The 13,467-nt window shown below is 34.6% G+C and overlaps 1 protein-coding gene and 1 long non-coding RNA gene across 4 annotated transcripts in view; one reads left to right on the top strand and one right to left on the bottom strand.

The window, feature by feature from the left end:
- Nucleotides 1-13,467, top strand: part of GALNT13 (polypeptide N-acetylgalactosaminyltransferase 13) — a 538,580-nt gene that overhangs the window by 331,929 nt on the left and 193,184 nt on the right. For all 3 annotated transcript variants that reach the window (XM_032355601.1, XM_032355603.1, XM_032355604.1), the window contains 3 exons: nt 6,417-6,583; nt 7,221-7,428; nt 10,060-10,230. In XM_032355601.1, the coding sequence (XP_032211492.1) occupies nt 6,417-6,583; nt 7,221-7,428; nt 10,060-10,230 (546 nt within the window). The remainder of the gene's footprint in view (nt 1-6,416; nt 6,584-7,220; nt 7,429-10,059; nt 10,231-13,467) is intronic.
- Nucleotides 6,520-7,402, bottom strand: LOC116597626. The gene is made up of 3 exons (XR_004288700.1): nt 7,311-7,402; nt 6,722-6,792; nt 6,520-6,601 (listed from the first exon to the last, which is right to left on the bottom strand). It is a non-coding gene; the product is annotated as an uncharacterized LOC116597626 (long non-coding RNA).

Below are 13,467 nucleotides of genomic sequence, written 5' to 3' on the forward strand. Positions count from 1 at the left end.
TTTGCTGTTGCCCAAGTTTTCTTTGCATGGCTGCATTGGCAAAAGATGAAAATTCCCTCTGTGAATATGAATTTTAATGATTGGGAAACAAAGAAACCACACATAATTCTGCAAGGTTCAAGGCAATTCCCATAGCTGTTAAAAATAAGAAGTATATAGAGGACTTGTATTGTAAGTCTTTATTTTTAATTACTATTATTAATCTTCTTGATTGAGGCAGTAAAAGGTAACCACTGACTCACTGAGCAGCAATTCAACAAGTCACGCAAACTATGATGTTGACAGCCTTTGTAGTCCTAAATGGATTGTGTCTAACTAAACCACTGTCTAATTATGGATCCTTTGTGATTTCACATTCTCATCTTATAGTCAATTTTTCTTTCTTTGATGTGGCATATTGTGTGCAGTAACTTACCTGAAAACATCAATATGGTTTTGAAAAGGATAAAATCAAATTGTAACAGTCTATGTTCCTATAATGCATAGCCAAGGGGAAAGATGGTAAATAGGTATGCTGTCTCACCGTTTTTCCATGTTCCAGACATTGGAAATAACGATTCTATCCCCATACACTCTCTAAATAAGAGCAGCTAGATCTATTTCTCATATATTTATAAATCAACAGCTGATACACAGAAGACTGGGCCAACATTAGTGTATATTCAGATGATAGAAAAGATTATAAATGGAGTGGACAAGACTTTCTGACTCCAGTGCTGACAATTACAGGAAAAAGGGCTTTATTAATTTCATCTGATATAACTGCAAAAAAGAGTTGTATTAACCTTAAGCATCTTATTTTAAAATGTTGATGCGAGCAAAAAGGTTATATCTACACTGATATGTGTACACAGACACACAAACATACACACACGTGCGCATATTTAAAATCAGTGTTTCTAGGCACCTGGGTGGCTCAGTGGGTTAAAGCCTCTGACTTTGGCTCAGGTCATGATCTCAGGGTCCTGGGATCAAGCCCCGCATCGGGCTCTCTGCTCAGCAGGGATCCTGCTTCCTGCCCTCTTTCTGCCTGCTTCTCTCCCTACTTGTGATCTCTCTCTCTCTGTCAAATAAATAAATAAAATATTTAAAAAATAAATAAAATCAGTGTTTCTGATAAATAATTTTAGACAAACTTTTTCAGCTTTGGCTGCATATTGAGATCCCCAAGGGATATACTTTTTTTTGAAATCCCATTGCATCTGGCCACACCCTGGACACCTAACTCAGAATCTCTGTGGTTGAGACCCATGCATCAGTATTTTTTTCCAGCTCATGGGATTAGTCCAATGTGCGACCAAGTTTAAAAGCCATAGATATATTATTGCAGAATTAAAAAAGAAATAAACTTTCACTTCCCTTCAAGTATTACAGATTTAGCATGTCATAATATAGTGTAAATATGAAATGCTGCTATAATAAAAGAGTGATTTTACTAGAATACCAGATTTCAGGAACTTAATTTGAGTAGTGGGCATCAGATAGTCCTTTCAAACTGATGAAAATTGCTATTGCAGTCTGCCACTTTTACTCCCATAGTTAATTACATATACATTGTGTTCCCACAGTAATGTCAACTTTTGCCAATTCCATTTAGATTATTACATAAAAGAAAACTAATATCTTCACAGGACAGATTGCTAAAAGAGCATTTGGTCTATATGCACATCATTTCAATGAAAGCTGTTCTCTGTGCTTTGTTTTAATCAAATGATTCTAGGGGATTCTCTGTTTTAAAGATACATGTTTGCGTATAAGATTAAAGCATAGTTTGTAAGTTCAGATGTTTTTTTCTAATATTCCAGACACCAGTAATACCACTTAAAACATTTGATGTAGCATATAATTTGGGGCATAAATCTTTACTGTTAACTAATATTATTAAAGAATAAAATATATTATTATTACTTTATTATGCAGAATACTGAACCAGTTCTATGACTTGAGACTTGCATTCTGTAAAGTGAAGATTTTAATTAGTTAACTTTGACAGCTGTTTCCAAGTCCCCCATTTGGAGATTCTGAGCTTAATTCTGCAGTGTAGCCCAAGCAATGTCTCCTACACATTTCAAGTTACCTACTTTAATCTTATGTAAAAGATGTAAAAGCTGAGGTGGCCAGTGGTGAAATAATTCTTACAGTATCACAAAGAAGTTGTTTGCCCTGTATCAGGAGAAGAGGTTATTAGAGAGGTCCAATCCGTTTAAGTACATACCTCCCTCCATCATATAGGTCTCTTGTTTTTGTTTTGTTTTTAATTATGTCTTGAAAAAGCAGTGAGTTGAAACTGACAGCTTAGACACCTAAAGTTCTTTAAAAACAAAACAAAACAAAACCCTAAACTAAACTAAAACTAAATAGCCTTGTAAATACTTTTTCTTGGCGAAACAAAAAATTGTTCTATTCACCTGTTGTAAAATGCACCCTTTTAGTTTTCTGTGTCTGAAATCAGGATGAGGAGCGGTGGTTAGTTACGATCATTGTCAACCAGCTAGCAGTTGTTACAAAGAACGATTTCTCAAGCTTGTATAAATGTGGTCATGACTGTTCACATAGTCATGCTTCACCTAAGTAATTAACCCATGTTTAAATCACAGGTGCAGAGTTTAATTGTCATTCAGCAGTCCTTCATAAAAGCTGTAGTCTGATTCAGTATTAGAACAAAAGTTATTGTGTGAAAAGAAAGGCAAGGAAATGGTGACAAGTATTAAATTTCATAAGACAAAGCAAAAATTTATTGTCGGAGCAATGACCACAACTCTGTATTTTCTTGTTAATCAACAGCTGACCGATTTATATAGCCTTTTTCCTTACCATGTCCACCAGGGGACAGTATCACCAGGGATCTCATTAGAAATGCAGAATCTTGGGGTGCCTTGCCTCAGTGGCTAAGTTGCTTAAACATCTCATTCTTGATTTCAGCTCAGGTCATGATCTCAGGGTTGTGAGGTGGAGCCCTGTTGGGCACCACACTGGGCGTGGAGACCGCTTAAGATTCTCTCTCTCTCCCTTTGTGCCCCCTTAAAAAAATGCAGTGTCTTGGGCCCACCCCAAATTTACTAAAGCAGAATCTGCATTTTATCAAGATGCCCATGTAATTTCTTTGCACCTTAAAACTTGAAAAGCAACTTTATAGTTCCAAGGAAGATACCCACAAGTAGATGAAGGTGTTTTATATTTTGTTATTGAGATATGTACTTAATGTATGCCTCTAATATGTTAAGCAGTGCAACATAAAGCCGGAGAAAGCCCCTTAGAAAAGATGAAAGAAACTTCAAAGTAACAAAAAGCTGGTGTGACTGATTCATAAGCAAGCATGACAATATTGATAGAAATCTATGTCCAAGTAATTTTAAAAGCTTGTTCTATAAGCTCTATTTAGGTATTAAATGGATTCTAGTGATAAGAAAACATATGCTATGGTTTATTTGACTTTTTTTTTCTCTCCTAGCAACACTTAAAATGACCATGTATCTTACAATAGGTCAAACAATAGATGTGATGAAATACAGAAAATGGTAATAGAACAGTGTATCACAACCCCATTAGAAACCATGGAAATAACTCCTGTTCAGGAGCCGCTTGAGATAACAGGACAAACTGACATTGAAAATAATTAATTTGTATAGCTTAAGAATTATTCTAGAAATTATTTTATTATCATACAAAGTTTTCTTTGCTAAATAATTATTTATGTAGGAAGAAGAGGAAGAATTAATTAAAATATTAGCCACATTTTATTCGTATGCTACATTAAATAATGACATAGTAGAAAATTTTTCTAAACATAATAGTTGCATTAATAGTAAATTAGTTCATTATAACTTTGTCACATACATTGACTATAAAATTAACATTTGTGATTAGATTTTTTCAACCACAAAAACAAAGCAGGATAGAAATATTTTATGTTGGGGGAAATTGGAAGGGGAGGTGAATCATGAGAGACTATGGACTCTGAAAAACAATCTGAGGGGTTTGAAGTGGCGGGGGGCGCTGGGAGATTGGGGTACCAGGTGGTGGGTATTATAGAGGGCATGGATTGCATGGAGCACTGGGTGTGGTGAAAAAATAATGAATACTGTTTTTCTGAAAATAAGTAAATTGGGAAAAAAAAAAAAGAGGGCACGGATTGCATGGAGCACTGGGTGTGGTGAAAAAATAATGATTACTGTTATGCTGAAAATAAATAAATTTAATTAAAAAAAAAAGAAGTACTTTATGTAGCTGGATTTGAATATCTGCTTTTAGTTTGGTATTTTAAAAGGTTCGTCTAAATATCTCATTCATTTTTTTCTTTATTGGCATTTAGAATACAAAACGTACAATGTCCATGCATATATAACATACCAAAAAATTTAACTTGAATTTTTTTTTTTTCAACTGATACTGGGTAGCCATTAGAGACTGCTGTCCTTGGGTTAAAGCAACCTTTGTGGACTGTTGGACTGCTTTCAGCCTGATTTTCCAGTTTTACTTCTTTATTGATGCTGAGCATGATGGTCTTTAACACACTGTTTGCTCAGCTTGCTATTTTGTTGGGCAGAAGAATGGAGGTTTGAGGAAGATCATGGTGAGGACATTTTTTAATTTACCAAGATGGCTTTCTGAGTTCATTTAGTGAGAAGGTGCTGCGATGCCCAAGTCACATGCTGATGAGGCATATAGAAAACATTGGAATCTTGCCACCAGAATGGGAAAAGATGACTATGAATCAAAGTACTTTTTCCCCACTACATTTTGACTTTTCTGTTTACACGATATATTCTATAGGGTGGATGATTAATGAATGCTTTTCAAATAAATATACGCAGAGAAAATGTCATAGTTCAGGTATAGTTCCTTCTTATCTGGCTACACTATACTACACTACAGAAGACTTCACTGAAATTTCAGACTGTTTTAAAGGATGATTAACATCTCAAAAGTCATACAATCAGTATCTGTTTAATTATATACCGTTATGTCCCACATTTTATTGAATTTTTTTTCACTTGCCTGTGAGGAAGGCTAATTTTAACAATGCTTATTTTGTGTCGTGTATGAGATCATTCATGAGTGGCAGGAAGTATCTAGTTCATTTTATTTTGGGGACTATTTTAATTCTCCAGCTCTTTAGAATATTTCCCATGAAACTATAACCTAAGGTGAATAAACTCTGCTCCTGTTCCAGATACCCAGAGATGTTTTTTTTTTTCTAAAATTTTATAATTACATGAGTTAAATGTCTGAATGTTGACACGTTGATGGGGGGTGAGGACCAGCTACATGTTAAAGTGAGGGTGATCACCTAGAGCACTACACATACTATTTATCCAAATGTACCTTTTTAGATTGATTTCTCGAAAAGTAAAAATTGTGCTTCTTTGGATTTATAAGCAAAATTCAAAAAAAAAATTTTTCTCAGAACAGCAAGTTCTAAAAGTGATGAGAATTATGGTGTGGTCTGGGGGCACCTGGGTGGCTCAGTTGGTCTAAGCGTCTGTGTTTGCCTCAGATCATGATCCCAGGGTTCTGGGATCCAGTCCTACACTGGGCTTCCTGCTCAGCTGGGAGCCTGCTTGTCCCTCCCCCTCTGCCTCTCCTCCTTCTGTACTCTCTCTTTCCCTCTCTGTCTCTCTCTCTCTCTCAAATAAATAGAATTAAAAAAAAAATTATTGTGTGCTGTGTGTGACTGGTAGCATTTGTATCACCTGGAAGCAAGCTTTTTTTCAAAAATGGTAATCTTGGGGTACACTCCAGACTGACTGAATCTGAATCTGCATTATAAGAAATCTCTAGGTGATTCCTGTGCACGCCAAAGTTTGGGAAGTGCTAGTAGCCTATTCCTTTTCCTGATCTCCACTTTTGATTATGTAGTACTAACCGAAAATCTGCAAAGTAAATCCTAGCCCCTCAGTGTTTTCTTCAAAGTAGACATGGTTTATAGCATTCTCAAACAGAATGGAAAACACATGACTAGATTTTAGAAGAGAAATTAATATCAGCTTTATATGCTTCAGAACTCGGTGAGCATGTCTTTCCATGTTCTTATGACTTTTTGAGTTACACAATAAGTTTTTTTTTTCTGAACAAGGAATAAAATTATATCCACTAAATGAATTCATATGTCCCTGTTATACTGTGGTCTTCTGTTGATAGTGTCAGAATGTTATTTTAGCTTTCTTAGACTTGTGGAAATCATTCTGCTTGTTCCCTACAGGAATTAGAATAAAACACTAACAATTATGCATCTTTAATTTTCAAAATGCCAAGTAATTACTCACATTTACATAAAGGAAAATTATTTTAGATAATCGTAAGGTATTTCCTTAGTAAGGGACAGTTAAATCTAAAGTATTATCGTGAATATTTTTATTACAATAATCAGAATGAAAAATGAATTTATAAGCTTGCCTCTCTTCTTTCTTTTCCAGATGCAAGACAAAGGTCTACCCTGATGAACTTCCAAACACAAGTGTAGTCATTGTGTTTCACAATGAAGCTTGGAGCACTCTTCTGAGAACTGTTTACAGTGTTATAAATCGTTCCCCACGTTATCTGCTCTCTGAGGTCGTCTTGGTAGATGATGCCAGTGAAAGAGGTATAAATATTCTTCCCCCTATATATTTTTTTAATCAAAAAAACTTCGTTATGGTTGAAAAGATAGCGGGGTAATGATCTGTATTTTCCTTAAAATTCTACTAGCCTGGAAATCACCTATCAAATTTCATCAATATACCTAGCCAGTGCCAATTCCAGGAGTCTGCGACTAATTCTTTCAGTTTCTCTCATGATTCCATTTGGTCCATACTAACCTAAGAAATCAAACAAAGTGATGTTCAAAAGTGTTTATTTTTTTTCCAACTTAAATGATCACATGATTGAGGATTAATACGACTTTGTGGACTTCTGTCTTTTGTGTGTGTATGTGCAGGTAAAAGCAAAATAACTTGCCATTAAGAAGTCTCCATTTACTCTTGTGGCCCAATTTCTAAATTAAAGTCCAGTATATTAACTTCCAATTAATGTCCTTATCTTTGCCAGTCAACTGATAAGAGTTATTGTGAAATATACTTTAATTTACTGATAAGATCTTTCTGTATTTATTTCACCTAATGCAAAAAAAATGATGGGAGTTGGCTTCCATTTCTGTGTGTTGAATTCCTTCTGGGCAGTAGTAGCTCTGCTGTGTCTTCGAATAGTTTCAAAACTTTATAAATTCTTATTGCACATTACAGATTTTCTCAAGTTGACATTAGAGAATTATGTGAAAAATTTAGAGGTGCCGGTAAAAATTATTAGAATGGAAGAGCGCTCTGGGTTAATACGTGCCCGCCTTCGAGGAGCAGCTGCTTCAAAAGGGCAGGTCATAACTTTTCTCGATGCACATTGTGAATGCACCTTAGGATGGCTGGAGCCTTTGCTGGCGAGAATAAAAGAAGACAGGTAAGAATTCATGTGTTATGTCTGCCTGGGTTTTGACTGAACCTGTTAGCACAGTTCCAGGTACCCGTCAAAACTTCCTTATAAATTGCTATTTTTAGAAGGTTTATTATCTAGCTTTTAAAAAGCACCCCTCCCCCATTTAATATAGGCTGATTCATACTGAGTATTAATATTTGTTTAAGAAACAGTTGAGCAATTCAAACAGTAAAAATGTGTTGAATATTCATTTCGTAGGTGATAAAAATGAGTCCAATTTGGAATAGTGTCATGTTTTATAAAATTTTAAAGCACCTCATTGTGTCCCCACAACCACCCTGTGAGGAAGGTAACATGGGTGTTCTTGTCTGTACTAGTACTAGGGAGGAACAAAGAATTAAGTAGCTTGTCCCAGTTACTGGAAGTGTTGGGAATAACAATTTACTTCTTCCCATTCCCAGACCAGTCTTTTCTATACTGGGTCACTGCCCTTATTCAAAATCGGGTTCAAAACCACCAAGAGGATCTTAAAAATGAAGACCCACACTCACACATTCCACTGGAATGAAATCATGGTTAAAAAAAACAAAAACCAAAAACAGAGCACAGCTATCAGAATTTTAACTATTTAAACAATGGTGCCAGTTTGTATACACAAATTGTGAAATCTGAAAAAACTGACTAGTACTTTATAGGAATTAAGAACCCTCACACTTAGCTGAAATTCCATCTGATAATGATGCTATCAAGTACAAGTTTTCTTGCAGATATTTGTACGCACTGATGATAAATGGTTCCTAATTCCTAAGTACCTAATGAAAACAACTGTGTTGAATGCCCTAGTATAATAACAAAACATTACATAACACCATAACACCTTGTTTGCATAGTCATTTCACCTACCCCAGAAAGGTCTTCCTAGAATTGAAGTTTTTAATTAAGCATCCAAGACAGGGGCTGCTTAGGGTGAGCTAGTCCAACTACATCATGTAAACGGCAGGATTTGGTACTTGCCAGGAAGATAGATGGAGGTTGTCAGTAAAATGAACCATAGCAGTTGAAGAAAGCAGTGGGAACCTTTTAGTCAACTGAGTGTAGTACACAGCTAATAACATTTTTCCACTCCATGTATTGTACAGTATGCACTGGAGGGTAAGGCTGGCAAAGTAAAATGAACTTAGAACATCTTAAATGCATTTCCTGGCAACTTTTCCTACATTATGCTGCTCTTTTAAACATGTGCTTCATATTCAACTTACTGAATTTTTAATATAATGTTGTTCAATATCATCATGCATAGATCATTTATTTTTTAATCTAACCATATGTTTATATTGTATTTGCATGTAATGATTTCTAATGTCTTGTCCTGCTTATATGTTCAAAAGTTGCCATAACTAGATAATAAAGTCCTATTCGAGGTTATCAGAACTAATTTTGCCTCCTTACAAATTAAGCCATTAAATTTAATGAAGAAGGAGAGAAAACTACTGATTTTATAAGGACCAGAATTACCAAGAAACTTTTCCAAGGCTGGATGAATCCTATTGATTTCAGAGAACTCGAGACTTTGGCTAATTGTGTGGAGTAGAAGACCTAGTTGAAAGTGAGCGTTTGTGATTACTGGTGTTACAAAACCAGAATAAATTATGGACAACATTTATTTGCTTTCCACACTTATGGATGATTCAAAAGCATACTTATATTTATCCTCTACAAAATATGAAAATTAAGCTCTGGTCTTTGGAATTGGCTACAAGCAATGCAAACTTGAGTAGACCTGAACATTCATTGTAGAGATGACAGACTGATCTTGTCATAAAACGTTTAAGCCAGGAATAGAGGAAGACTGGAAGAAGCACAACATGGATTAAAAGAATATCCAGTCTTCTGGTGGAAGTTTCTTACCCTAAAAAGCCACCATCAAGAACACCCGGTCTTTAAGAAGAAATAGATCATGAGATCAGACACCAGAAACTTAAGTTGCTTATCTTTCCCTATTTTAAAATATGTATATTGTTATGGTAAATTCTGAGATCCAGGACAACACACTTAGAAATCGTCACGTCCCTAATACTTTCAGAGGAGACATTTACTTACACTGATGATCATGATTTTCACGTTGCTCTGTTTGTTGATTTTTACTTGTTTGTTTCTATAGTAGATATTTTCTCCCAGAAAAAAAATTCAGAACTCTTTAAACTAACCTGCCCCCTTTGAAATTCAAAATACCAGGTCTAATTTGCCATCATCCACTCTCTGCTTCTGCGTGCTGTTTTTTTTTTTTTTCAGTGAGCTCTAGCTAAAATGATGCATAAGATCAAACTAGATCTAATCGTGCTGTGGGTGGAGGTTTTATGAAAAATAGACCACGTTCATCCTGCTGAGTTAGTACTTAGAATGCGTTTGGAAATCAACTGGAGGACCAATTAGTATATTTGATTAGATTATAAATGATAGAATGAAGTAGAGACTATAAGCAAGATGTAGTAAAAGGAAATGACTTCCATTGAGAAAGAGAATAAAATGAAAATAAAGTCATATTAAAGTCACAAAATGATTGAATTTCAGCTTAACATCTATACTGAGTCTGAAGAAGTTAATGTAGTATTTAAACTAATACTCATATGTAAACTGGTTTTGCTTTTTCTGCAGGAAAACAGTTGTATGCCCCATCATTGATGTGATTAGTGATGATACCTTTGAATATATGGCTGGGTCAGACATGACTTATGGGGGTTTTAACTGGAAACTGAATTTCCGTTGGTATCCTGTTCCCCAAAGAGAAATGGATAGGAGGAAAGGAGATAGAACATTACCTGTCAGGTATGTAGTGTATATCTTCCAAAGGATAGTATGTGTGTTTCTATAATAATTAAGGAGTATTGTAAATCTGTGCTCTCATTTTTAAGTCTTTTAAAAGCATTACTTTTTGTTCGTATACACATTTGCATGATCATTGCTTACATGATAATCTAAGAATCAGTAACAATATTAAATTTAGTTTAAATTAGCACAGGCAAATTTAACTATTGGCAGAAGTGCCAGATTTCTTTGGAAACTTTGTATATTCTGATACATAGAATATATTTATTGTGGATTTTCTATCTGACAGTCTTGATGCTTCTAGTAAATATGTATCTTACCTAAATTCATATGCTTTATAGATAGAGATATTCTCAAAATTGAAATAACCAAAAATGTTTTGTCAGATACTCTAAATTTACCAACCTCAAAGAACTATCTTCCCTATGGATACAAAAGAAAGATCCATTTGGAAAATTCTAATATATTAACAATTATGAAGGATTTATTTTTGTTCTAAATTAAGTAAAAATAGCTACTTAATTTGAAGTATTGATTCATAAAATATGTTTGCTATTAATACAAAATAAGAAATATCATGTGTATCTTTAATTGTCCAGATAAGAATTACTCACTGTCTTAACATAAAATGATCACCTTCTTATTTTAACACATTATTGTGTACCTCTTACCTGCCACCAAAAATTGATTTCCTAACAATATATTTGAGAGGGAGGGTCACTAGTTTTGCTCTTTAAAGATTAATTTGGCAAATTGTGATTTAGTTTCATTCCAAAACAATATATATGACCCATTATCTAAACAATATATATGACCCATTATCTAAATTGTTGATCTCCTAACCTGCTGAAAAAATGACTTACCCATTGGCAAGACTGATTACCTAGTGAATGAATTAAAGCTAACTCTAAAAATTGGCTCATGAAAGAGAACAGCTGTTATCAAACAGTTAAAATTGAGATCGTTAACCCTCTTAAGGAGATAATTACTACATCAAAGAGAAAAAATGTGGCTCTGAACAGTTTCATAAAGACATGAAGTTATTATGTCAGTGTTTAAGTATAACTTAGTGGTCTTTAAATCTTGCTGTAATCTTCACATTCACCAAGTCTTAGCGATCATTGCTTTTAACAACTTGAGGAAAGACAGGCACTTTTATTACCATTGTTCATTAGAAATCCTGTTTTCCCAGATCATGGTTTCATTTAGTGTTAGCTGATTTTTCAGATTCTAAACCTATGTCAGAATTTTCAGGATACTTGACCAGTACACTCAAATATAATGTGTTTATTCATTTGAGAATGAAGTTTGAAAGAATGTAATTTTTTAAAACACATTGGCAAAAGACATGCTTTATTTAACTTTATTTTCTCATAAGAGTGAAAAGGTAGATAGATAACTCAGTGTTACCCAACATTCACAGTAAGAAATTGTTGATCTCATACACAAAAGTAAAGATCTACATAGAAATTGGCCATTATTGCTCATCTTTCACCAGTTAATAAAAGGGAATATCCAGCTTGCTGTTTTAAACCACAATTTACATGTTTTTACTATAGTAACATGGAGACCGAATAAAATCGAAGTATATTATATCTGTTTTTCCCAGTAATGGCACAGTATTTCACTTTATAAAGTGCTGAGGGAGCTGAAACAAGAGAAAGAGAGAAACCTTAGTCTTTGCTGAAGTTCCAGATTTTTATGGCAAAAGGTTAATTAATTCACAGCCTGTGTTGTAACAGCCTGCAGGTAATTTTCATCAGCATAGCTGTAATGTGAACTTTCTTTGTACTTGTAATCTATTACTCGAAGACGTGATCATTTTTCTCACATTCGTACAAACAGATAAATCATTCTAGGTGTTGAAGATGATTTTTTTCCCTACTTGATTAACAGAATTCTGAATAGCTAAAGTGATTAAAATGAGGTTGAAATTTTAGCTTTTTTAGCAGAATGCCTCATTTAAAATGTCAGTTATGACAGAACTTTCGAGTGACTATAATTGGCTAGTTAGTCATCATTTAGAAATACAGTCATGCATCTGCATACGTAGAGAACCAACTTGAACTTGTGACTTAACCTTAGCTATACCACATTTAAACTAAACTTTATAATGGTTATACATATTATTCTATTGTCAACTTCTGGGCTTTGATATTTTCATTTTGATACTAAGTGAAGTTTGTAAAATACTTGGTATTTATGAAGTTATGAGTTTGGAATAATAGCACACATAACCTTGAACATTTAGTTTTCTTAAATCACTAAACTCTCCTTGACATTTTAGCAGTCATATTATATGATTTTTAGTAATATCTCAATTATATGTGCAACAATAGAGTAATCAAATTGTTAAACCAGAGGTCATAAACCAGGGGCTTATGTATCAGACATGCCGTGTAAATGTGGGTTTTGTTTCTTTGGGTTTTTTTTTTTTTTGGCATACATAGTGTTTTGCATTTTAAAAAATTACCAATATTAAAAATTTTTTTTTTATTAACATACAGTGTATTGTTTATTTCAGGGGTACAGGTCTGTGATTCATCAGTCTTAAACAATTCATAGCACTCCCCATAGCACATACCCTTCCCAATGTCCATCACCCAGCCACTCAACCCCCCACACCCCTCTCCCCTCCAGCAGCTCTCAGTTTGTTTCCTGAGACCAAGAGTCTCTTAAGGTTTGTCTCCCTCTCTGGTTTCGTCTTGTTTCATTTTCTATCCCTTCCCCTATGACCCTTGTCTTGTTTCTCAAATTCCTCAAATCAGTGAGATTATATGATAATTGTCCCTCTCTGATTGACATATTTCCCTTAGCATAATACCCTCTAGTTCCAGCCACACCGTTGCAAATGGCAAGATTACCAACATTGTAAAAATAAGATGTTCTAAGTAAATGTATGAATTTTTATCTATCCTTGAAAAGTCAGATCTTGCTATAGTGGTGTTGTTTTCCTACTTTGGCACCATCAGGTGGGGTTGAGTAAAAGTTACCATTTACAAATAGCCTAAGGGGTGCCTGGGTAGCTCAGTCAGTTAAGCATCTGCCTTCAGCTCAGATCATGATTCCAGGGTCCTGGGGTCGAGCCCTGCATCTGGCTCCCTTGCTCGTCAGGAAGGCTGCTTCTCCCTCTGCCTCTGCCTGCTGTTACCCCTCCTTGTGCTCTCTCTCTCTCTGGTATATCAAATGAATAAATTAAAAAAAAAATCTTCAAAAATATCCTAAGGATTTACCTTA

This window comes from Mustela erminea, chromosome 8 (genome assembly GCF_009829155.1).
Source record: "Mustela erminea isolate mMusErm1 chromosome 8, mMusErm1.Pri, whole genome shotgun sequence".
Classification (NCBI taxonomy): Eukaryota; Metazoa; Chordata; class Mammalia; order Carnivora; family Mustelidae; genus Mustela; species Mustela erminea.